A 27,429-nucleotide genomic window follows, 5' to 3' on the forward strand; every position below is an offset into this window, starting at 1 on the left:
ACAGAAAATGCTATCCTACAACTCAAATGGGAACTCAAGGGATTCACAAATACCCAACACAATCCTGAAAAAGGAGAACAAAGTTGAAGGTCTCATACTTTCCAACTTCAAAACTTAATACAGATTGAATTAAGCCAGAAAAAAAAAAAAAAACTTAATACAAAGCTATAGGACTCAAGAGTGTGGTACTGGCATAAAGACAGACATACAGACCAACTAAACAGAACAGAGAGCCCAGAAATAATCCCTTGAATATATAATCAAATGATTTTCAACAATAGTACCAAAAGCATTTAATAGGGAAAAGATTGTCTTTTCAACAAACAGTGTTGGGAAAACTGGATATGCATGGGCAAAGAAAAACATAAGTTGAACCCTAATCTTACGCCATACCCTAAAATATTTAATTCAAAACTCAAAATGGATCAAAGACCTAATTACAAGAGCTAAGATGATAAAGCTCTTAGAAGAAAAAACAGGGGTAACACTTCATGACACTGGATTCTGCAATAACTTCTTGGTTTAAAAGAGAAAAAAAAAATTCTTGGATACAACACCAAAAGAACACGCAACAAAAGAAAAAACAGATAAGCTCAACTTCAACAAAAGTAAAAACTTCATGCATCAAAGGATATTGTCAACTGAGTGAAAAGGCAACCCCTGGAGTGGGAGAAGATATTCACAAATCAAATATCTGATAAGGAATTTGATATCTAGAATACATAAAAAACTCCTAGACAACATCAATGAAAAAATGTAAATAGGCAAAGGACTTGAACAGACATGTCTCCAAAGAAGATATATAAAATAGCCAATAAGCATATGAAAAGATACTCAACATCACTGAGGAGATGCAAATCAAAGCCATAATGAGATACCACTTCATATACATTTGGAAAATATTAAAAAAAATTTTTTTCTAAAAACCAACAAGTGTTGGTGAGGGTGTGGAAAAACTGGAATCCTGTGCATTAGGGGCAATGCAGAAGGCAGCAGCCACTGTGGGAACAGTCAGGTGGCGCTAGTGGTAAAGAGTCACCTGCCAAGCAGGAGACACAAGAGGCACCAGTGTGATCCCTTGGCTAAAAGGTCCTCTGGAGGAGGAAATGGTGTCCCATTCCACTATTCTTGCCTGGAAAATTCCATGGATAGAGGAGCCTGGAAGGTTATAGTCCACGGGGTCGCAAAGAGTCAGACACCACTGAGTGACTGAACATAAAGCACACTATGGAAACCAGTATGGTGATAACATAAAATTATCATATAATCCAGAACTTCCACTTCTGGGTATATTCCCAAACTGAAAATAGGGACTCAAACAGATGTTTGTATTCCCATGTTTATAGCAGCATTACTCACAATAGCCAAAAGATAGAAGCAACCTAAATGTCCATCTATGAAAGAGTGGATAAACAAAATGTGGCATATACATGCAATGAAATATATTCAGCCTTAAAAATGAAGAAAATCTTGGGAATTCCCAGGTAAGAACTCTGCACTCTCACTGCTAAGGGCCCAGGTTCTATCCCTAACCAGAGAACTAAGATCCTATAAGAACTAAGATCCTCAAGATGAAGCCAAAAAAAAGAAAAATTTGACACATGCTATGGGTAAAACTTGAAGATATTATGCTAACTGAGATAAGCCAGATACAAAAAGACAGATTCTTCCTGAGTTCACTTACATGAGGTACCTCAAGTGGTAAGATTCAAAGACAAAAAATAAAATGGTGACTGCCAAGGCCGAGGGAAGGGCGGAATGGGCAGCTCTTGTTTAATGTGAAAGTATGTAATGACACTGAACTGTACACTTAAAAATGGTGAAAATGGTAAATGTATGTTATGTATATTTCACCACATTAAAAACAAAGTATGTGCTAAGTCCCAAATTGAACCTACATGTTCATACTTTACTGAAACACAAAAATTTTTAAATAATCCTTTTTAACTGAAGAAGTGTTAGCAGGCTACAAATGTGTCTACAGATGAAACAAGCAATTTTTCTGAGGACAGTATATCTACTTAATGGTAGAACATCAAAATGTTTCCCAAAACGTCTACTTGATTCAAGATCTCTTATCAATAAGTTGGCAAGAGCCAAGTTTGAGATAAAAAACCTTTTCAGAAAACAAAAGGGATACGTTTTTCAAAAAGTCAAGAGAAGCAAGGTCAATGGGAAAAACAACTTTCATAACATGCCATTAGAAAGATAACTAAATGACTCAGGAAATGTGGCCCTGGAAAGGAAAATTACAAAATTATTTCTCAAGACCATGGCATCAAAAAGCAAGATAATTCAAACAACATGGAAGCTTAAAAAGGGGGCTGTGTTACTTGGACATAAGGGGTCCTTTAACATGTAAGTGATGGCACAGGAACACTTAATTGGAGCCCTAAAACAAACTGATGTGCCTATTAGCATGTATTGAAAGAGCCTCACTTTAATCAAGCAATTTACAAATTTTTCATTTTAATTAAACAAAAACTAGTCAAAAAATACTACCTTAAAATTGCACATAACACAGAGGACAAAAATAAGGGTAGGAGTGATTTTTTTGTTCCCTTGAACAATACAAAGTAGAGCCAGGAACTGACTAAATGAATCTTCTGTTCTTTCCTTCGCACATTAAATTGGCTACTTCCCTCTACTTATTCCCCTTACCCAAAAGAAGCCACCCTGAAATGAAGTCACTATAACGCACGAAAAGCCCAAGACTAACAATCATCTAAAACTCCAGACTCAGATTTATCCTAGCACTCACCACCCCAGACTCTCTGGGAAGACTGTGGAATCCTAGCAAAAGTTCCCAAGGCTAGTGATGGCAGAGTTCACTGGGTCAAAGACAGTATCACCACTCTGACTTTTTCCCCAAAAATCCTAAGTACAAAATATAAAATAAATGACAGCTCTTTGAAACATTAAAAAGACCCATTAACTGTTTCATTGACATTATTTATATTACTGTAGTATACTATTATCGGAGAAGGCAATAGCACCCCACTCCAGTACTCTTGCCTGGAAAATCCCATGGATGGAGGAGCCTGGTGGGCTGCAGTCCATGGGGTCGCTAAGAGTCGGGCACGACTGAGCGACTTCACTTTCACTTTTCATTTGCATGCATTGGAGAAGGAAATGGCAACCCACTCCAGTGTTCTTGCCTGGAGAATCCCAGGGATGGGGGAGCCTGGTGGGCTGCCGTCTACGGGGTCACACAGAGTCAGACACGACTGAAGTGACTTAGCAGCAATAGCAGCAGCAGTATACTATTATGATCAGAAGCAGGCTGCTCAGGACAAAGATCTTAGACAAGTACACAGTATGGGGCTGGGGCAGAGGAGGATGTGCTTCTAATGGTTAAAACAGCTCAAGGACTAATTCCTAGAGGATTACCTGAACATGGTGACAGCACTCAAAACATCAACACCATGCACCGTTCACTAGGTTTCTAGATGCTTCGGTACCTAGATAAGCACGCTGCTGCTGCTGCTGCTAAGTCACTTCAGTCGTGTCTGACTCTGTGCGACCACATGGACCTCAGCCCACTAGGCCTCTCCGTCCATGGGATTCTCCAGGCAAGAACACTGGAGTGGGTTGCCATTTCCTTCTCCAATGCATGAAAGTGGAAAGTGAAAGTGAAGTCGCTCAGTCGTGTCTGACCGTTAGCGACCCCATGGATGGCAGCCTTCCAGGCTCCTCCATCCATGGGATTCTCCAGGCAACAGTACTGGAGTGGGTTGCCATTGCCCTCTCCCGATAAGCACCCTGAACCGTGGCCAAAGATCTGCTCTGTAATATCCTCACCACCATCCACCCACTCCCCACACTAACTCTCCACCCTCCAACAGAGCTCCCTAATCTAGCCTGCACACCATCTTAACAGGCCTTGCTAGGCAGGCTTATTAACCCTCTGCTAAAAACTGTTGCTGTCTCTGCTCAGGACAAGTAATGTTCAGTCTCTAACAGCTGTTTAAAACTGTTAGGCTCCATCTGCTTAAAAAAAAAAAAAAAAAAGTTTGTATCTTCACACCCATCCATTCTTCAACATAATCAAATATTCCAAATGAATATATCCCCCTGCTGGGTCTCAGTTAGCCACACTTTTTCCTCCCTCCATAGAACTCCAAAAAGCAATGAACAAGATAGAAAGTTACAGAAAGTTACCCTAGAAACAAAAGTCTCTGGCTTTCCTGTGCTTTTCTGCTCTATGATTTCTGATCTCTGTTATACATGTGTGAGTTCTTAGCTTGCTCAAATCACCTGGGTTTTATTATCCTCCTTTATACCACTCACATGGACACTCACTCTTCACAGAGTCCCTGATTCTGGAATGCCAGTGTGACTCTACCAACTACCAAACAACAATAATACAGTGAAATAATAAATATATATAATATATAAACTATGAAAAATATATATATACTATATGTAACATAACAATAGTAATATAATAGTTGCTACCATTTACTGAGCACTATGACCAAGTTACTCTAAGTGCTTTACGTAAGTTATCTCATTTCATCTCTATAATTATTTTATGAGTAGTCTTTATTTCACGTATTTGTTAAAATACCATTAGGTCATTCCACAGGACAGGAGCAAAGATAATTCCCTACAGAAACTTAGAAACCACGTACAGAACTTTACAGAAAACAACACTGTAGCTGAAACCTGACTGCTGACCAGAGAATGGTATTCTGAGTAGACTCTGTGGAGAAAGCAAATCAGGCAGAGGAGGAAAGGTGCCCCTCTGGGCAAGTTCTTGTGACACTCATAGACTGGAGGCTCTGTTTCTAGAAGGTTCGAGTACAGCACAGAGGTTCTATGTGCTTTTTTGGCTACACCCCAAGCTGAGGTACCATTAGATCAATGTCACTCAAACTCCTGGAGAGCCACATTCCCACAGCAAAAAGTCCCAAACTAAGTTCTTTCGAAAAGCATTCCTATCAGTGATGAGGCAGTAGATGCCCTCAAGCCAATCATCCACGTAATCTGGCATTTCAGGAGCTTCATTTGCCCAGCCAAAAATGTTCACATCAGCCCCACTGGAAGCCATAGCAGCACCTTGGGCTCCACAAGCCTTCTCATAACTACCTAATAAGATAATTATTAACATCATCCCTGTGTAAGAAAAAGCACGGAAAGGGTATGTAAGTTGCCAAAGGTCATAAGCTACTAAGCAGTAAAGTCAGGATTCAAACTCAGACCTCACCAGCTGAAAAACCTGCATACTCACCACTATATGATGCTGCTACCCAACACCTCTAAAGATGGCTCAGAGGGTTCCAGTCCCATCACCCTGACTTCTGGCTTGTGCCCACCCAGCCCCACTCCCCAGCCATGCTTCAGCTCTTCCAGTCACGGTTATGTTTTTGTTTTTTTTTTCACTAGGCAGGGATAATCAAAAGTTTAATTATGAACATATTAAGGAATAAAAAATAAAGATCACCAAGAGACCTTGGTGAATCAAGCAATTTGAAAATTAGATTTTTAGGGTGTTTCCAGGAAGTTCCATGCTATTCAATTTTATTGGAAATACAATTTGCAAAGTTTTTTTTCCCCTTTCTGTGGATTGTCTTTTCAGCCTCTTGATAATTTCTTTGATACAAAAACATTCTGAATTTTGACAAAATTTATTTATCTATTTTTCTGCCTGTGCTTGTTATGAAACATCAAATCTAATATCCTGAAGCCTTCCCTCTAGTTTTTCTCCCAGGAGTTTCATATTTGTGTCTTGTATACTTAGGTCTTTGATGCATTTTGGTGTGTGTGTGTGTGTGGTTTTGTGTGTGATATAAGTTAATGGGTAACTTCTTTATTTTGAATATAGATGTGAAGTTTATTCAGCACTGTTTGTTAAAAAGACTGACTTTCCCTCATAAACAAAAAACTAATCAAAGTGATCTACACCTTCAGTTGAACTTTATATATGCCAACATTATTGGAGGAAGGGGAAGTAGAAAAACTAACCCTAAAATGCATCTGGAATTACAAAGGACCCTCACTGGACAAAACAATTTGAAAACGAAGAAATAAATCTTGGAAAATAGAAAGTAAAGAAAAAACAGAGAACAGAATTTGGTTTCTCACAATTTGAGCTGTCATAATTAACTACAAAGCTACTATAATCAAAACTGTGGGTAATGGCATAAAGACAGATATAAAGACTAATGAAATAGAACTCATACAGAAATAAACACAAACATAATATATGATAATTGACAAAGTTGCAAAGACTGTTCACGGTTATGTTTCCTTTCTCCAAATTCTCCCTAAGTATTCTTCAGTATTCTGATAATAGATTTCTGAATTATTAAATTTTTCAAACATCTGATTTCACTTTAACTTCTGTACTAGCTTTCATATATGCCAAAAAACCACTAAGAATTTCTATCTGATAGCACAACAAAGAATAAACAACCTAGGAATAAGTTAACAGTAAATGTGCAGGAACAAAATGAAGAAAACACAAACTTTTATTCACAGATACAAAAACAGATGTGAAGAAGAGAAATTGACCATATTCCTGAAGAGGTATACTCAATAATATGTAGCAGGAATAGTCAATATTGTAAAACTACAATCTAAGGGGCCAGCTCCCAACCTTGGGTGGGAACGAATAGTCACCTTCCCTGAAGCAGGTTCAGGAACTGAGGACAAGAGACCAAATGTTATCCCATTGCTCTTATCATTCAGGAAATTTCAAGGAATTGGGGAGCTATGAGCCTCAAACTGTGGATGAAGACCAAATATATAGGAGATAAATATAAACCACAATACCACACTTCCTGATAACACTGCAGTGAGGCTCAGTAGTTGACAAGCCCACCTACGCTCAAAGAGCTTCAGTTTCACATTTCAGAACCTCACACTCTTTAATAGACATGGACAGCCAAGAATCATCAGTTTAAGGAAAGCTACCAAGATGAAAGAGAAAATAGGGATACTACAAGGTAAAGAAGAAGTGTTTTTTAAACACTTAGTCAATTATACCTCAACTGAAAAAAAAAAAAAAAACTACAATTACTATCCCTGCAGAAAAGCGAATACTCCATCCATAAAATTACAATATGTGTTAGGAGTCCCCAAGATCAAGCCTCCCAAATTTCACAGGGAATATAACTTGCAACCTACACTTTTGTACTTGTCCAAATTATCAACCAAGTTTAATGTAGAATAAAGACACTTCTAGACTTCCAAGAACTCAAAAAGGAACCTCCTCTTCTCTCTTTCTTAGGATGCTACTGGAGTACTTGCTCCAACAAAGCTAGAAGGTAAAACAAGCAAGTAAGATATGAGATTCAACACAGGAAAGAGGTAAAGGGAATGATACATGATACAATGAGAGCTGCCTGGCAGACCTAGACCACAATCAATCCAGATTAAAGCAGTTCCTCCATCCATCTTCTCACCTTCCCATGTCAGCAGATGACATGACCATCTACCCTACCCACTTAAGCTAACAAAGAAGTCATTCCTGACCCTCTCAAAACCCAAATTCAACATATTCTTGATTTTACCTTCTAAATAACTTATAAATACATTCACTTCTTTCCATCTCCACTGGCACCACCATATTCCAAGACTCTATTATCTCTCACCTGGTCTATTGTAATGGACAGCTAACTACTCTACCTTATCCTGCACAAACCATTTTCCATGTAACAACCAGTAATATTTTTAATATAAATAAGATCATGTCACTCTGCTTAAAATCATTCAATAGCTTCTCATTCCACCCAGAATAAAATCCAAGTTCCCAAATTTAGCCCACCAGACTCTGCATAATCTAGCCCCTGACTATCTTTAGAATCTCACCTTATATCCCTCTCCCACTCCCTCCCTACAGTCCAACCACAGTGGCCTTGCAGATCCTTGATCATGGAAGCTTTCTCCTGTCTTTGAACATGATATTCCCTTTTTACAACAACTTCCCCAGGTCTTCACATTGAATTATTCTTATCTTTCATGATTCACCTTAAATGTCATTTCCTCAGAGAGAGCTTTCCTGATGGTCAATTCTCAATTAGCCCCTCACCAAGTCAGTTTCCTTTCATTTCCTTTCTCAGTGAGTCAAAAAGAAGGAGTTTTGTTCAGTGAATTACGGTATATCCTTAAAGAACAGTGTGAAAGTGAAAAGTGAAAGTGCAAGTCACTCAGTCATGTCTGACTCTTTGAGACCCCGTGAACTGTAGCCTGTCAGGCTCCTCTGTTCATGGAATTCTCCAAACCAGAATACTGGAGTGGATTGCCGTCTTCTTCTCCAGGGGATCTTCCTGACCCAGGGGTTGAACCCAGGTCTTCCACACTGCAGGCAGATTCTTTACATATGCAACCATTTCAGTGAAGGACTTCCCTGGAGTTGCAGAGGTTAGGACTCAGTACTTCCACGGTCATGGGCCTGGGTTCAATCACTGATCGGGATACTAAGATCCTGCAAACCGCATGGCATGGCCAAAAAACAAACAAACAAAATAAATGAGGTTATAAAAAAGAGTATTTAGGATATATGGTTAAGCAAGACAAGTTTTAAGAATTAGAACAAGATGGATGAGGAGCAATTTTCCTACCAGCTATCACAACATACACTATAAAGTTGTAATGGTTAATACAGCACAAACTAGCACAAGGACAAGGAGGCTGACTGGTCAGGACAGGAAGCCTGCAAATAGATCCATGTGCAATGTAAACTTGACATAATAAGAGACACAGCATTACAGAGCCACAAGCAAAGGATGAGCTTTTCAATAAATGATGCTGAGACAACCAATTATCCACTGGTGGAAAAAACTATACTCCTATCTTACAACGTATTTTATAGAAAAATAAATGCCTATTTAAAGATCCAAAAAGGAAAACTTTAAATTTCTGAGAGAAAGACATGTAACTTTTGAGTAGGACAGAATTTCCTGAAATGGTTCTTTTCTCTCTCTTACAAATACACACACACACACACACACACACACACACAAGAGAACAAATCTAAAAAGGAAAATGTTGATGAATGACTTCATTAAATTAAAACTGTTAGATATCAGTAGTACCAAATTAAGAACATAAACCACAAACTAAATGGAGATTGTAATATATGTAGCTGCTGAAAGATTAGTATCCAAACTACATAAACAACATTTTAAGATCTCTCTCTCTCTCTCTCTCTCTCTATATATATATACACACACACATACACACATATAAACAATCCACTTAAAAGATGGGCAAGTCAAAGTCGCTCAGTCGTGTCTTACTTTTTGTGACCCCACGGACTGCAGCCTGTCAGGCTCTTCTGTCCATGTAATTCTCCAGGTCAGAATACTGGAGTGGGTAACCATTCCCTTCTCCAGGGGATCTTCCCAACCCAGGGATCAAATCCAGGTCTCCCACATTGCAGGCAGATTCTTTATCATGTGAGCCACCAGGGAAGCCCAAAAGATGAGCAAAGGTATTCCCAAAGAAGAAATCAATGAAAAGATTCTTCACTACACTAGTAATCAGGGAAACACAAATTAAAAGCATAATGAGATACCACTTCACATCCATCAGCTTCACAAAAAATTAAGTCTGACAACACAGAGTATTGTGAAAGCTATAGAAAAATGAGAACTCTCATTCATTTTTGGTAGAAGGAAATTGATACAATCCAGCAATATCCAATGGAATAAAATACCAAATACCCTAAAAGCTGGCAATTCCATTTCTATGAATATACCCTAAAGGGGTAGTTTTCAAACTTTTTTGATCATCACATACATTTTATACTGTGACCCAGTTCAAGCATACAACTCAAAGGAAAATTCACAAAATGGTGCTTATTCTTATTAAGTGTGACACATTCTGATAGTTCCATTCTCTTCTCATTCCGTTGTTAAATGTTGGGGTGACTCATTCCACTGATTCTACAACCAAAAATGGGTAACCATACCCAATTCAAAAACCTTTGCCCCAGAAAATAATCTCAAAATATCTTCTTGAGCAAAGGTGGGACAATGTTCATCATGGCTTGCTTTGTCAAAAGAAACTCAAAATAACATACAAGTCAGTCAGCACGAGAGTGAATTAAAAAATTGGAGACATATTCAGACAATGGAATATGATACAGCAGTGCAATGAAAGAACGAGAACTGTTAAATGTAATTATCAATAAATCTGATGAATTTAACACTAAGCAAAATAAGCAAGTTGCAGAAGAATACATCCAGTATGGTATCCTTTGCATAAACTTTTTAAACATATAAAACAATACTACATATTATTTAGAGATACATTTATACATAATGAATAAAGTATAAAAATATGCACAGGGAAAAAGGAAGAAGATCACAGAAGAGTATGAAAAAGCAAGTAAAATGGAAAAACCAAGTGAACAGCTAGATAGTTAAATTGTTAACTAAGTTGCTCATCTTCAAAATTAAACTACTGCCTCTCAGGGAAGCTTCCCTGGTGGCTCAGATGGTAAAGAATCTGCCTGCAGTGTGGGAGAACTAGGTTCGATCCCTGGGTTGGCAAGATCCCCTGGAGGAGGGAATGGCTACCCACTTCAGTATTCTTGCCTGGAGAACTCCATGGACAGAGGAACCTGGAGGTCACAGAGTTAGACACAACTGAGCGACTCGGAGAAGGCAATGGCAACCCATTCCAGTACTCTTGCCTGGAAAATCCCATGGGTGGAAGAGCCTGATAGGCTGCAGTCCATAGGGTTGCTAAGAGTCGGACACGACTGAGCAACTCCACTTTCACTTTTCACTTTCATGCACTGGAGAAAGAAATGGCAACCCACTCCAGTGCCCTTGCCTGGAGAATCCCAGGGACGGGGGAGCCAGGTGGGCTGCCGTCTATGGGGTCGCACAGAGTCGGACACGACTGAAGCGCCTTAGCAGCAACAGCAGCAGAGCAACTAACACTTTCTCGGGGCAGCAACTCCCTTCTAGACATGAGGCTAAAGAAGCTCAGCCTGCCAGCTAGAAAGTAAAGCAGCCAATCTGAGATCAGTCTTCAAAGCCGACAACACTCATCTTTCAAAACTGTTCCATTTAGTAATCAACTACCCTGAGTATCTATTTTTAACTAAGTAATGAAATTCAGAACATGGACCCAAAAAATGCAACAGGTAATTGTGGGTGGATGAGATGTCATAGCAGATGCCCCAAACACAGCCATGTGCCAGTAAGGTTGAGTCACTGTGATGTGCTGAAAAAAGATATTAAGGCTCAGCTGTCACAGGTTGCAGTGAGCCCTCCCCTGCTTTCCTCTCAGGCATCATTCCAGAATGTGGAACACTTAGACATCTTTGAGATTAGCAAATCACTAAAAAAAGACAAAATATAGCGTTTTACAAATAACACATGCTTGTGATCAAATTAATATAGGGCAGAGAGCTAATAAACGTTCAGTAGGCTCAAGGAATAATTCCCTAACATTAAAAATTCAGCCCCTCCAGGTCTCAATATAAATTCCACCTAGAAAAGTAAACCCAGTACTGTAACACACTTGACCATAATCTCTAAAACCAACTCATTTGTCAGGGAATGTCATTTAAAAGGATTATGCATAACAGAATTTAAGTGAGCAACTCTCAGACCAACAAACATGTTCTGAACCACATGTCCAAACTACTCTGATCCCCAAACAGAGCAACTGCTCTGGGAAAACAGTTAATGCATTCATTCATTCAACCTTTACTTACTACATTAGAAAGACACCATGGTAGAACTTACAGAGGCATTCTGTTCAGTTCAGTTCAGTCGCTCAATCGTGTCCGACTCTTTGCGACCCCATGAACCATAGCATGCCAGGCCTCCCTGTCCATCACCAACTCCCTGAGTCTACCCAAACCCATGTCCATTGAGTCAGTGATGCCATCCAACCATCTCATCCTCTGTCGTCCCCCTCTCCTCCTGCCCTCAATCTTTCCCAACATCAGGCTCTTTTCAAATGAGTCAGCTCTTTGCATCAGGTGGCCAAAGTATTGGAGTTCCAGCTTCAACATCAATCCTTCCAATGAACACCCAGGACTGATCTCCTTTAGGATGGACTGGTTGGATCTCCTTGCAATCCAAGGGACTCTCAAGAGTCTTCTCCAAAAACAAAAAAAAGAGTCTTCTCCAACACCATAGTTCAAAAACATCCATTCTTCTGCGCTCAGCTTTCTTTATAGTCCAACTCTCACATCCATACATGACTACTGGAAAAACTATAGCCTTGACTAGACAGACCTTTGTTGACAAAGCAATGTCTCTGCTTTTGAATATGCTATCTAGGTTGGTCATAACTTTCCTTCCAAGGAGTAAGTGTCTTTTAATTTCATGGTTGCAATCACCATCTGCAATGATTTTGGAGCCCAAAAAAATAAAGTCAGCCACTGTTTCCACTGTTTCCCCATCTATTTGCCATGAAGTGATGGGACCGGATGCCATGATCTTCGTTTTCTGAATGTTGAACTTTAAGCCAACTTTTTCACTCTCCACTTTCACTTTCATCAAGAGGCTTTTTAGTTCCTCTTCACTTTCTGCCATAACGGTGGTGTCATCTGCATATCCGAGGTTATTGATATTTCTCCCAGCAATCTTGATTCCAGCTTGTGCTTCTTCCAGCCCAGCGTTTCTCATGATATACTCTGCATATAAGTTAAACAAGCAGGGTGACAATATACAGCCTTGACGTACTCCTTTTCCTATTTGGAACCAGTGTGTTGTTCCATGTCCAGTTCTAACTGTTGCTTCCTGACCTGCATACAGGTTTCTCAAGGCATAAAAATATTTTTTGTTTTTATACAGAGGCATAAAAATATTTTAAATAAGAATCCTGTCCTTGATACTGACAGCCCAGCAATGGAATTTGGAAACACACATAATCTTACATAAGGTAGAGAGATTTAGTTACCATAAGAGAAAGAAAAGTGAATTGCTATTTAAAATTTTAAAAAAAAAAAAACTTACTTTGCATAGATTCTTGCCTAACTCGTCCTTTTGTGAGTCAGACCTAGAATACAAAAACCCTGGTACCTCATCTCTTCAAGAGCAAGTAGCTATTTATGGTAACAATACTGGCTCTTGTGATCTATAAAAATTAGTCTCCTCATTTTAAACATTTGAGTTAAGAGAAATTCCAAACATGGATCCCAATTCTGATAACTGACTGAAAAATCAAAGTGTCTGTCACTCAGTCATTTCCGACTCTTTGTGACCCCATGGAATCTAGCCCTCCAGGCTCCTCTATCTATGGAATTCTCCAGGCAAGAATACTGGAGTGAGTAGCCATTTTCTTCTCCAGGGGATCTTCCAGACACAAGGACTGAATCCAGATCTCCCGAGTTGCAGGTAGATTCTTTACAGTTTGAGCCACCAGTTGGCTGCTGGTCTAAAAGAAAGGGAAATGCCAAAAGCAACACACCAAAAAAAAAAAACTATTTTCTCTAACTCTGCCATTGTTTTGCTATAGAAACTTCAGGAATTCATACTTTGGTTGAAACACTGAGGAAAGAATTGTTAATGAGCTTCAAAAGAACTTTCATGAATCTTTCGGTTAAGTACTACATAAAAGGCATCAATAATGCTCTAGATTAATAAGGCTTTTCACATCATTTTATCTGTAGCTGGTTTGTTAATGTAGGTAGAGATAATTTTATTCCTTTTCTAAATCTAAAGAAAGTAAACTCCATAAATACTACAAGTCATTAAACACCCTTTCAAGTATTTTTTACAGACTTAGTCCAGACAGGGCCAGGTTTAGTTGATTCATTTCAAATTAATCATCAGATCCACTATTTGTACCTAAACACTCAACTAAACATTCAGGAATTTGGGAGCACCAAAGAGGGAGTCTACAAAGAAGAAGTAAAGTGACTTTATCTGGGTGAATCCAACTGTGCTCTCAGGATACCAACAAAAGAGTAGGAAGTTCAGGTTTATGTGCTTTACCATCTGACATAAACCAGCTCCCAGTCCTCTGCCATCAGTCCTGTCACATCTTCAATATCTGTGAAAAGAATATTTGTGACAAACTAAAGAAGAAAGATCTTTTTCCATGTCCTATCCATTCAAGCCAGTAAATAACCCTGGGTACACAGGTTTGTCTTTTTAATATCAACTTTAATGAGAGATAATTCACAAACCATAAAATTCACCCTTATAGGTGCATAAATCAGTCATTTTTAGAATAATAGAGAGTCATGTACCATTACTACTAATTTTAGAACATTTTCATCACCTCAAAAAGAAACCCCTACCCACTGATTACTTAAAAAGCATAGTACCATTCCAATGAAATGTCCAACTAACCTAGTCTTCTCTATCTTACTTAGATCCAGGTCTTCAGCTTAGTCAGAAAATAGCAAGATTTGTAGAAAGTAAAAATAAAAGACCTTTTAAAAGAATAGCTAAATCAAGAATGTAGTATCTCTAGTAAGAAAATGTTCAAAAAATGATGGGGATATGCTCCAAAGACAACTTGACAGAGCTCCCAATGACAAAGGCTAGAACAACTGAGCAAAAGAATTAATGAACACAGTTCATTGAGGATTATGACTCTTAAGAATAAAATAAATGCCTCAAAATTCATACTGACATAAATAAACAGATAATTGGCAGGGAAGGGGTAATGCTTCTTTACAGAAGAATTAAATGACTAAGTATAGGAGGAAAAGGGAAATTAAAAATCACTCTTATCCAAGAACTACTATAACAATTATTGCAGGCAAGAACCATTAATGGAGGTTGAAATTAACAGACAAAAGTAAGATGAGAAACAGAACATCTGCACAATGTCAAACACACTGCACAATGTACTTACTAATTACAAAGGGAAAATCAGTTTCACAGTGGCAAAACCTGGTACACACAATCTTAATGATGTACTGAAAATCATACATCCCTTCTGTAATACTGAGGGCGGGTATCAGAGTGAGAAATACTCACTCTGATAAAAGGAAAACATTAGACAAACCCATATTGAGCAATATTTTACAAAGTAACTAACCAATGCTATCTTTAAAAGCTTCAAAATCATGGAAGACAATGAAAGACAAGAACTGTCACAGATTTGGAAGATAAGGTACACATCACAACTAAATGCAATCTGTATCATGGATTGGATTCTGGACTGAAAAAGGACATTAACAGGAAAACTGGTAAAATTCAAATAAGACTTATAGAACAATTATCAGCATGTAACAGCATTAATTTTCTGTAGCATTTTTGTAACTATTCTTTAAGTAAATCTATTTCCAAATAAAAAGTTGGTTTTTTTTAATGCAACATTTCTAGGCATGAGATATTACTGTTTCAACTCCATTGTGAAAAACGACTCATTTTGGACTAGCAATTATAATTTTCCTATTAGTAGAGACTATCAAATAATGTCAGATTCACAATCTCAAATCCCAACTCTTACAGTGCATACTGAATCACAGAACACAGAACAAGAAAACAAGTCAATGATGAAAAACACACTAGCTAAAAACCACATGGCACACTGTTAACAAAGAGATATGCCTTAATCACACACACACACACACACACACCATTCTGATCATGAGGCAATGGCTCACAGCACAACTAAATAACCTGAAACATAAAATGTCAACAACTGGACAAAACCAACTTAACACATAAGGGCATGACTTGATGAATTTTTGTGGTGTTCAACTTTTACAAGCCTGGTGAGAAAGGTCTGTTATGAGGAAATGGATGAATTGGTTCTGGTACATACCCCGATTTCAAGTCAGTTATCCTCAAACAGTTTGTAGCATCCAGTCCTACTTTCCCATTACGGACCACGCTAGATATGAACGGGGAGAGCATTGGAGAAATTCGGTTCAAGGCCACTTCTGGAGACATTTTAACTTGCCTTGCAAATCACCACTGAAAGAAGAAGGAAAGAATGATGATCAGAATATCCAAAGGAACTAGAATAACAACCTTCCTGGAAACTGGTGCAGTACACAGAAGTGTCTCCTGCTTGATACCTCATCTCCTGTCTTATGGTAGCCTCTTGCACTGACCCTCCAAAAGAGCCTAGCTCACTATTGCTCGCCTACTCAAGACACAGACTTTGCAGGAGGAGCAGCAACCCCTGAAATCTAACTGCCTCCCCCTTTTCAAAGCCAGTTTCTGTGCTGCCACACTCTACTTAAAAGCTGCCCTACTCTGTCTTACAACTGGCAGGTCCTTCCTTCTCAAGAAGGGTTTACTGACAATTCTCTCCCCTGACACAAAAAACACACATGCTGCTAGGTTAGGAGACCCCCCTCTGTGTCCCCACAAAAAGAACTTGATTGATAAAACTGCAAAATTTCAGAAGCAGCAAATATACTTGCAATTATTACTTACAAGGTATTTACTTGTAGGTGTATTTACTGATACACCTCTTTCTTATTTCCCCTCCACAGTATAATTACCTGCTTAGTGATCTATTCCCTGCAGAACTGTCTTGACTCTCTAGTGTTTAACAGAAGTACCTAGTACACCATAAGCATCAAGAAGCATCTTTTAATAAAGATGAATAAGGAGACAAGAGCTACAGAAATATTTAGGTATGAAGAAAAGATATTATGCCCTCAAAAAATCTTGTAGAAAATAGCATATGTGAGATGTAGCAAAAATCTAGGTAACCATTAAATCATGAAAACACACACCTATCCAGATATTAAGCAGCACAAACTATCATAGATCTAAAAGTTTTTGACTCTAAGGCACTAAGAAATTCTTACACTTGAAAATACAAAAGTAAAACCAATAAATCATCTCTAAATTACTTGGAAACCCATGGGGCTGGTGGAGGGAGTACATGAATTCCTCTTAATAGATTTCTAAATGAAAGCCTCCACTTTCAGAGGTGAATAAGTCAATTTAAATGATCATTTTCTTCCTCAATCTGAAAGGATAATCCCACATCAAAAGCAAATTAATTTCCTGCAAGTTACAATTGCAAGTAAATGATGTGCTCATTCTAGTTTTCATATACTATGCCCTATGAGGATTTACAGCTCCCTGATAAATGCTGAAAACTAGTACCCATTTTAAACATTTCAGAGTAATAAAGGGCAAAAAAATAAATAACAATCATAAAAACAAATAATAACAAAAAACCCACTGTGACCCTACATACTGATGACACCCAAAAGTATCTCTGAAGTAGAAAAAGCTTTATACTTTAGTGTTCAAATCATCTTTTCTGCAATTATAAAACAAGGTCCTCCTCTGACCACTTAACAGATGGCCTCCCACCACCATTTCAATATGTCATCACAGAATAAGAGTAAACATCTAATGCACTGTATTATCAGTCATAAAAATCAAGTACATTTTATAACACTTTATCACTTATAAAGAGCTTCCATAAACATTAGTGCACTTGACCTCCACAATTCTGGATGGTAAGGCATATATTAGAATTCCCATTTTACAGATGCCATAACTTACAATTTGTCTTTGAATAGTATACTAGACCTATTATCCCTTTGAAGTCTATTTTTTTTCCTATTTCTGCAACATTTCCACTTTTATTTCTGCTTATTGATGTCACAGTTCTTGAAAGGATGCTTATCTAGATCATATGCAAAACAGAAATAGTCATTTTGGATAAAAGCAAAAGGACCTTACCTACACTACAAAATTATTCTTCCATGTGTTTTCCCATAATACCTATTATTATTTCATCACTCATTTCTATGAAAAATGGAAACAGAACCAAGACATTCTCAAAATCTACTGAATATCAGGCACTATACTACCCATCTCTAGCTGAAATTTCATTTACTTCCCAACAACTAACTCATCCTCTGTTTAATATTACTGTTCCCATTTCAAAGATAAGAAAACTAATGTTGAGCAAGACTAAGTAACTTACTCAAAGTCACAAACCTACCAAGCAGGACTGGAATTTAAATCCAGATCTCCCTCAAAGTCCACTATACCTAACTTCTCAAATAAATACCAAAGAGAAAAGCATCAAAGTCAATTTGTTTTTTTAAAAAGTATACATCTAGTAAAATGAATAAAAAAGTCATGAATTTAGACTAACGGTTGCTTGACAAATAGAAACAAATTAGACTAATGTTGGCCTACTGCTGAAGCTGGCCTAAGTGATTCACTAGGTAAAATGCTACAGGGAACAAACCTGCTCCAGAAACCAAACTATACTTAAGGTGACAACACCCCATCCAATTCAACAACTGTCATGACCTTAGAATGACACCTGAAGGAATGAATCTGTCTTTGTTTCCTGAACAGCCATAATACTATCTTTTGACAGTGCAAGATTTTATGCAGCATTAAAATGTTACAAGCACAGCTGCTGTGACTTCTCTAGACAAGTGGGGGGGGGGGGGGGCGGGAAACCTGACTCCAAAATCAGAGGTCACCGAATAGCGTTCTTTGGCTTCTGAGCGGGGTACACAGATGTGGGATGATCTCCCAGTAGTATTTTTTACACAACAAAGCACAATAATCGTTCCCAGATAGGCAACAATTTACTGTGGCCCGTTTCCCTTGAAAGCTAGTTGTGAAATTTCTATTTCCTGATTTTGACGTGTAATATACAGAAGGAAATGCAGAAATACAATTTTTACAGAGCTTTGCTGCCTCAAGATAGGGTCACATGAGGTACTTCAATGGGCAGTCTGGGGAATACAAACACGTCTAAAGCATCGTCTACCTTCTCGCAATTAAGATGGGATGACAAACACGGAAACACGTGCCCGGCTTACGTCATGGAACGGAAAGGGGTGGCGTCCTGATGCGTCACGTCGACGTCATACGGCGCACGAGGGAAGTACACAGGGGAAGTAATTTCTCCAAGGGGCAGCATTCAAGAAAAACAATCAGCTCGAACCCAAAGAATGACCACCCCGCTCTAAAAGGGGACACCTTCTCCCAAATTGTAAGATCCCCTAATCAGGCAGGAGAAACCAAAGAGTCTTGAGCTTAATCAGGAACCAGGGGGCGGGCTAGGTGTGGAGAGAGAGCAGCCTCTGGCCTTGGGGGCTCGTTCTTGAGGGGACCAGGGTGACGGGAATGAGTAGGGCATCTTTGGGACAGGGGCCTTCTCTATAGGAAGAGAAGGCGAGCCCTGGATATATGTAAACCACGGTCCTCAGCGCCACCTGTGCAACTCGGGATCCAACCTCCCCGCACCAGCCCCAGTCCAGGTACCTGGAACTTAAGTCGGATCGGTAACCGGCGACTACGTGGGGTACAGGTTACCCGAGCGCGCCCCCGACCGACGCACCAACCTGCGCGCGCACCGCGGGCCGGATGCGTGCGCGTCCCCGGACGTCCCGCCCCGCCCCGCCCCCTCGGCGGCCCTGGAGCCGGGCGGCGTGCGCGTCCCCGGCCGCGCCAGGCCGGGCGCTCGGAAGGGCGTCCCCCTAGTGCCTGAAAGTTCCTACCTCCGCGCCTACCTCGTGCGCGGCGAGCTGTGCGGAGTCTGGAACTCGTAGGATGGCTCTGCTACGAGAGGCTGTGCAGGAAGATAATTCCTGGAAGAACTGGGGGCAGTTGGTGGATGGGGTTATTTCGGGCACCCAGGTGGGCGACCCACCCGGGCGTCCGGAAGGCCCGCGTCGTTAGGGAACGTGGGAGCGGCGTCTCTGGTTACGGGGTGGGGCAAAGGTTAAAGGGCAGCGTCCAGGTTGGACACTGCCGACTCTGAGCAATGGCCGCGTCTGGGGACCCTGGGAGGCAGTGGCAGGAGGAGGCGGCGGAGACGGCGGCGGTGGTGGTGGTGGGTTCCTGCATGACCGACCTGGTCAGGTTAGTTCGGGACCAGCGCGCAGAAGCTGCGCCTCCAGCGAGGGGCGAACTGTGCTCTCTCTCCTCTCTGCCTTGGAACTAGGGCTTTGGGGATGGCGTGTTGACTTGGGATGTGAGCTACTCAGTCTGTAAAGAATCTGCCCGCAGTGCGGGAGACCCGGATTCGAACCCTGGATCGGGAAAATCCCCAGGAGAAGGGAATGGCTACCCACTCCAGTATTCTTGCCTGGAAAATTCCATGGACGGAGGAGCCTGGCGAGCTGCAGTCTATAGAGTCACAAAGACTCGGACACAACTGAGCGACTAGCCCACAGATTTCCGCAGCCCGCCTCACGTGCCTCGATAGGGTAGAAGAGGCAGGTTTGAGTTTGTAAAGGTCATTGTCAGATGAGGGAACATAAAGGCCAGCGTGTAGTGAAAGCTCTCGTTTAACTAGGAGCGCCTCCAAAGACCTGCTCCTATTTTCTTGACTACGCTGCTAAACCTGTTCCCTGGCTAGCCGAGTGACTTTGGCCAAGTCATTTTATCTCCGAGAATGTGCCCACTTAATACAGTTGTTTTTTGCACACTAAATGGAGGAAAGTGTTTTGAGCTGTAACATTATCCAGGTTGGGTATTATATGTGTGAATGTGTAGAAAAATGGGTGGAGCCGAAGCCAAAATTTTAGGCAGTCATCTTTCACCATATTGATTGTCAGCTTTCTTGCATTTCATATTTACCGCTTATTTTTCAGTGTTAAGAGTAACCATAGGTTACCCATGGCAAACCAAATGTGAGTCAAATTAAAAAGCCAGTATATACAACCATTTTAAAGTTACTGAATAAACAAAATACGCTAGATGAAAATTGTTGAGTTAGGGCAGTGAGACTGGATGGAGAGATCGTTACAAGATATCTTTTTTTTTTTTTAATGAAATCGCCTTTTTGATTGTAAAAGTAATGTTTATTTAAAGAAAAAAAAATGTTCCAAGAAAATCCTACCATTTAGATTGCTTGAGTTTAATTTTTTGGTGAGTGGCTTTTCAGATATACTGCTATTTTTATACTATAAAAATAAAAAATGATCACACTACAGTAAGACCTTATCTGTCCTGACACCTTGCCTTTTCAAAGGACAGCTGAGAACCTGGAAATAAGTATAAAGGTCTTGGGACCAGCAAAATTAGTCACCAAATCCCTGCACTAAACCACCTGTGATTTACTTAAAAACTAGTTTTAGGGTATTCACATAACTGACTAAATTTTACATCGTTTACAATGTTTATAAGCTAGGTTATCAAATTTCCAGACTGAGATTAGAAAGGGGGAGAGACTGCCAGGGGCAGGTAGTAAGTACAAAAAAAAACCCTGAAAGTGAGGAGAGTGTATCAACAAGCAACAGAAGAATTTTAAATGCCAAGATCCTAGAGAATTGCCTGGCAGTCCAGTGGACAGAACTGTTGCACTTTCACTGATGTGGACCTGGGGTTGGAGTCCTGGTTCAGGAACTAAACACCCCACAAGTCCTGCAGCTCAGCCAAAAAGAAAAAAATGCCTGGAGCCTTTATTTTTCCACAAATACTTGAGCTACCTTGTGCCAAGATGAATGTTTTTCGTTTAGTGACATAAGAAAGTTCAGTCTAGTTTTGGACATTTGATGAAGAGGCCTACACATCTTTCTCTAGAGCTGGAGTCAGCAAACCTTTCTGCAAAGAGCCAGATAATGTTTATTTTAGACTTTTTGAGCCACATAGGGTCTAAGGTCATATATCCCCCCCACACACCTTTTTTTTTAACATGTACAGAATATAAAAAACTACACCTTACAATGGAGAAGGCAATGGCACCCCACTCCAGTACTCTTGCCTGGAAAATCCCATGGATGGAGGAGCCTGGTAGGCTGCAGTCCATGGGGGTCGCTAAGAGTCGGACACAACTGAGCGACTTCACTTTGACTTTTCACTTTCACACATTGCAGAAGGAAATGGCAACCCACTCCAATGTGCTTGACTGGAGAATCCCAGGGACGGGGGAGCCTGGTGGGCTGCCGTCTATGGGGTCACACAGAGTCGGACACGACTGAAGCGACTTAGCAATAGCAGCAGCAGCAGCACACCTTACAAACAGCCTGCAGGCCATAGCTTGCCAACTGCTGTCTAGAGCATTACTCTAGTAATTGATGTTATTAGTCATGACTCTTTTCAAGAGAAGGGAATATGGTAATCATTAAATTGTATATAAAAATGGGGCATGAGTTTTACTTTAGATATAGTTCCATCAAATATATTTAAAGTTTAGTTATTCAATACATAAAGGACTAAACCTTGAGACATCTGAAATAATTCATTCTTTAGAAAATCCATCTAACTAAAATTTTACCATACTTCTATAGGGGAAGTAACAGAAGAGAAGGAAAGCTGAACAAGTTCCCCATGCAATCTACCTGAATAAGAATGTCAGGGTTAGAATTCAGAGCCCCCTCCTTGTTAAACTAAGTAGAGCTTTCTGTGAAGCTTGACTATTACACATTAAAGACAATTATAGTTACTTTCTAAAATGAATACTCTTCAAACTTTGGGGAGGGGAGGGTCTCAAAAGCCCATGTTAGCATCTATCAGCATTTAAAAGCTTATTTCAGAGCTAGAGAAATTTAGAGATTATTTATCCCAGTCCTTCCCTATACTTATAGATGAGTACAGTGAGATCCAGAGAAGAAACTCTTACATTGTGGATAATCTTTGATCTCTCTTCTCTTGACATTTTCTTTTCTTTATAAGATACCCAGATTTCTATTCTTCACATGAATTGCTGGTAAATTTCCCAGGTGGTGCTGGTGGTAAAGAACCCGGCTTCCAATGCAAGAGATGTAAGAGATGAGGGTTCAGTCCCTGGGTCAGGAAGATCCTCTGGAGGAGGGCATGGCAACCCACTCTAGTATTCTTGCCTGGAGAAGCCCCTGGACAGAGAAGCCTGGCAGGCCACAGTCCATGGGGGTCACAAAAAGTCTGACACAACTCAAGTGACTTAGCGCAAGTGTACACATGGACACACACACACATATACTCTCCCACAATTTTTCTAACAGGCTTCTCATGGTTTCTGATTATTGCTACTTCTGAAGATCTTTACAGAATACCTGAGTATAGGATTTTTACTTAAAGCCTGCATCTGTAATAAACTTGGGTCCAATTTTGCTTGTATTATTTTTCTATCCCTTCCATTAACAAATTACCAAAAACCTAATGGCTTTAACAATACAAATTGAATACTGATAATTCTGGAAGTCCAGAAGTCTGATACCAGTCTAACTGGGCTAAAATCAAGTCTTTTGTAGAACTGCATTCCTTTCTGGAAGCTCTAAGGGAAATCTGTTTTCTTGCCTTTTCTGGCTTCTAGAGGCTGCTCACATTCTGGCTTATGGCCTCTTCAGCTCAGTAACTGGCTCAGTCACTCAGTCGTGTCCGACTCTTTGTGACCCCATGGACTGCAGCACACCAGGCTTTCTTGTCCATCACCAACTCCCAAACCTTGTCCATCGAGTCGGTGATGCCATCCAACCATCTCATCCTCTGTTGTCCCCTTCTCCTACCTTCAATCTTGCCCAGCATCAGGGTCTTTTCCAGTGAGTCAGTTCTTTGCATCAGGTAGCCAAAGTATTGGAGTTTCAGCTTTAGCATCAGTCCTTCCAGTGAATATTCAGGACTGATTTCCTTTAGGATTGACTGGTTGGATCTCCTTGAAGACTCTCAAGAGTCTTCTCCAGCACCACAGTTCAAAAGCATCAATTCTTCTGCACTCAGCTTTCTTTATAGTCCAGCTCTCCCATCCATACATAGCTACTGGAAAAACCATAGCTTTGACTAGATGGACCTTTGTTGGCTAAGTAATGTCTCTGCTTTTTAATATGCTGTCTAGGCTGGTCATAGTTTTTCTTCCAAGGAGCAAGCGTCTTTTAATTTCATGGCTTCAGTCACCATCTGCGGTGATTTTGGAGCCCCCCAAAATAAGTCTCTCATTGTTTCCATTGTTTCCCCATCCATGTTCAAATCCACTAATGGTCGGTGAAGCCCTTCTCACATAGCTTCACTCTCACACTCACTCTTCTGCCTCCCTCTTCTACATTTTAAGTACCCTTGTGATTTCATTGTGCCCAAATGGATAATTCAGGATAATCTCCTTATTTTAAGGTAGCTTATTAGCAGCCTTAATTCCCCCTTGCCATGTAATATAACATATTCACAGGTTCTAGGGATTAGGATGTAGACATTCTTGAGGTGGGGGTGGGGCATAATTCTGCCTACCACAGTGATTAAAGTCAAAAAATCTTATAATATGTAGAGCTTGGAGGACCACTGAAGCCTATCAGTCCATCCTCCACATTTTACAGATGAGGTAATTAAGAGAGGTTAGATGACTCACCCCAAATCATAGAGTCAGTCAGTGGGAACCTGGGTTTCTCAACCTTTATCTTTCCATTATATCATTGTACCGCTAGCTCTGGCACATATTTATTGCCCTTTTCATCTACAGTTCATTTAAGGGCTTATAGTCTGTGCATTCATTAAGTGTTTACTTTGTAAGTTGGCAAGGAATAGCAACTAAAGATTTCTTATTTTCAGGTCTAAAGATAGGATCTCCATTACTGTTTCTTAGTTTCTGTCTAAGCTTAACTATAACCAACCTGGACACCAATGCCTGTACTGTAGAATCACTTTAGAAATGAAACTACTTCAGTAACTAAGCCCTCTTGGATAGTATCCAAGTCTAACTCACTTTATATATTACATTACTGGGTGCCAGACACTGCTAATGCAATCAATGAGCAGCTTTTTTCATTTCTAATTTCAGTTCACTATGAATAGTAAGCTCTGTGTGCTAATAATTTTTAAAAATCATTAGCTCATCCAACATGGCAAACAATGAACATTATTTACTACCCACCTGTATTTATTTAATTATTCTCTTCCTTCTTGAACAATCATCTCTGAAGTTCCAAATGGCAAAGATAAGAGAAATCAAGTCTGTTCTTGTGGAAAATTAAGTTAGAGCTCCACCAAAGACAGATTCCCAAGAAAACCCAATAACGGATGAATTTTTTTAGACACTTGTTAATCATGCTTTCACTAGTCTTTATTTCGTATGACATGTATCACCCGTTTTTTAAAATGATTCACTCAGCAAATATTTATTGGTTTTATACCGTGTGCCTCTGCACTTCCCTAAAGGCAGAGGATACAGCAATGAAAAACACAGCCAAAGGTCCCTGCCACTTGGAGCTTACATTCTAGTGGCAGAAACAAACAATATCAGCAGAAATAAGTGAAATTCACAGCCTGTTACAGAACTGCCAAGGAGGAAAATAAAGCATGAAACGGGTGGAAAGAGTAATTTTAGATCGTTAGCCACAGAAAGCCTCAGCAAGAAAGTGATTTGAGTAAAGACCTACCGAAAGAAAGGAAGCAAGCCATACAGATCCCCAGAAGAAGAGCACAGGCAAAGGCCCAGAGGCAGGAGCGCACCTCGTAGGATCAGTGAACTACCAGGAGTCCAGTGTGAAGAAGAAAACAAGGGAGAGGAGGAGATAATTGATGGTTAAAGGCCAGTGGGTCCTACCCTGGATGAAACGAAAAGCCACTGGAGGGTTTGAGCAGGCAAGTGACATGATGTGACCCGTAAGAACAGAAACAGGGAGACCAGTTAAGAGTCAATTAATAGTCCAGGCTAGAAACGATGGTAGTTTGAACAGTGCAAGTGGGGAGAAGTGAGCATCTTCTGATTGTATTTTAAAGGTAGAGCTGACAGGATTTGCAGAGGAATACGAGACAGGTCAAGGATTACCCCCAGTTCTATGCCCTCTGCAAGTGGAAGGGGAAATTGACATGTGCTGAGATGGTGATAGAGCAAATTGCAGAGAGAGAGGGCAGTATTAACAGCTCAGGCTGGATGTGTGAGACTTGAGGTGCCTGTCAGACATCCAGCTGAAGTGGTCAAGAAGACAGATATATGAGTTTGGAGTTCAGAGGAAAGATTGAGCTGGAGATATAAATTTGAGAGTCATCAGTGTATAGATGGTATTTAAAGCCATGAGACAAGATGACATCACCCAGGTCTGTGCTCCTGGGGCACTCCAACATTGAGAGGATCTGTTTTACATAATTTATCTCCTGTCTCCCAGTCTATCTGTACCCCTAAAACTTGCTTGGAGACAAGTTTAATACAAACCCATGTTTACATTTCCATGGCAATAGACTATGATGTCAACTAAAACCCTATGTTATCCTTTTACATGCTCCAATTAAAAGTGATGGCTGGAGAGATAAGGCTCATGTTCAACCAAGCATCTAAATTTAATCCTTGGCAAGTCAGGAAATGATTGCTTAATTCTCAAAAGATTTTAATTGGATGGTGGCAGAAGTGAATTTAGAAGCTTTTTAGATCCAAAGTGGATGAAATCCTGGACCTCGATTACAAAAAAAAAAAAAAAAGGCAAAATTTTATATTATACCTAGAAAGGTTATATGTGTTTGGCGAATTATAGTACCTTCTAACCTGCCTTCCACAAAACCTTCTTGTATTTAGAACAGAAAGATCTCCCTAGCAGTCACATTTTCAGGAAAGTAAAAGCCAAAGTAATGTTGGTCCAAGAAGTATCGTGCATTCCCAATATAAGAAGAATATCATATCATCATTATTCTTTCTGCTCCTTAAATTGGCCTTGAAAGTTGCTTATCAGTTACAAATCAATATTTCAATTAAAATTTCATTGAACATGTTTCTGTCAATTGAATTCTCTAAATTCAAAAGCAATCATGCATGGGAAATTTGCAAATTTTGGTCCCTTCAAAGAAAATACATGTTAAAAGGTAAATTGCATGTGACAAAGAAAGAGCACCTATTGCTTGGTATTATTATACTTTGGGATTTCCCTGGTAGCTCAGTTGGTAAAGAATCCGCCTGCAATGCAGGAGACCCTGGTTTGATTTCTGGGTCAGGAAGATCCCCTGGAGAAGGGACAAGCTACCCACCTCAGTATTCTTGGGCTTCCCTTGTGGCTCAGCTGGTAAAGAATCCACCTGCAATGCAGGAGACCTGGATTCGATCCCTGGGTTGCGAAGATTCCCCTGGAGAAGGGAAAGGCTACCCACTCCAGTATTCTGGCCAAGAGAATTCCATGGACTGTATAGTCCATGAGGCTGCAAAGAGTCGGACACAACTAAGCAACTTTCACTTAGCGATCTATTCCTTGGCCAGCTCTTCATGCCCTAGTGTCTGCATGGTGAGGAGAGCACAGTGAGGTGGGCTTTGTGATGAATGTGCTCCAGTATTTTGATTACTTATATTTAATATTGAAATGCTGAGACTGCTAAGTGCTGGGGATACTGCAATTGGTGTAACATGGCCATAGTGTAACAGGTTCCTGAAGAACTTCCAGACCAAAGAAGTTGGCAGACACAGAGGCAGATCATTGTAGTATGATGGGCTCAGTACCTGCAGGTTCTGTGGGAGCACAGAGGAATGTTCCTGGATAAGATGCCTCCCCAGCCAAGTCTTGAAAAGGGAGGACATCCTGGCCAGTTGGGATGGTCACACAGGAATGAAGTCATGGCTGTGGGTATGCATGGGTGTGCCAGGGACAGCAACCACTGGGTCTGTTCACTGTACACTGAGCATCAGATAAAAGGTGTCAATTAAAGGCCCCATCAG

The 27,429-nt window shown here is 40.2% G+C and overlaps 2 protein-coding genes and 1 pseudogene across 7 annotated transcripts in view; 1 reads left to right on the plus strand and 2 right to left on the minus strand.

Annotated features, from left to right (window-relative positions):
• The window catches only part of LOC133256451 (mitochondrial import receptor subunit TOM6 homolog), a 35,011-nt pseudogene extending 27,045 nt beyond the window's left edge, over positions 1-7,966 (minus strand).
• Positions 1-27,429, minus strand: part of BABAM2 (BRISC and BRCA1 A complex member 2) — a 438,330-nt gene that overhangs the window by 405,871 nt on the left and 5,030 nt on the right. Inside the window, exons 1-2 of one of the 5 annotated variants that reach the window (XM_061431265.1) lie at positions 19,394-19,494; positions 15,703-15,854 (exon numbers count right to left, since the gene is read on the minus strand). In XM_061431265.1, the coding sequence (XP_061287249.1) occupies positions 15,703-15,830 (128 nt within the window). In that variant the 5' untranslated portion in view covers positions 15,831-15,854; positions 19,394-19,494. Of the gene's footprint in view, positions 1-15,702; positions 15,855-19,145; positions 19,250-19,393; positions 19,495-27,429 lie in introns of those variants that run through there. The other 4 variants (XM_061431268.1, XM_061431263.1, XM_061431267.1 and 1 more) reach the window with 4 other exon arrangements.
• The window catches only part of RBKS (ribokinase), a 94,955-nt gene continuing 87,073 nt past the window's right edge, over positions 19,548-27,429 (plus strand). For both annotated transcript variants that reach the window (XM_061431271.1, XM_061431272.1), the window contains exon 1: positions 19,548-19,745. In XM_061431271.1, coding sequence (XP_061287255.1) covers positions 19,648-19,745 — 98 coding nt within the window. In that variant the 5' untranslated portion in view covers positions 19,548-19,647. The remainder of the gene's footprint in view (positions 19,746-27,429) is intronic.

Source organism: Bos javanicus, chromosome 11 (assembly GCF_032452875.1).
Source record: "Bos javanicus breed banteng chromosome 11, ARS-OSU_banteng_1.0, whole genome shotgun sequence".
Taxonomy (NCBI): domain Eukaryota; kingdom Metazoa; phylum Chordata; class Mammalia; order Artiodactyla; family Bovidae; genus Bos; species Bos javanicus.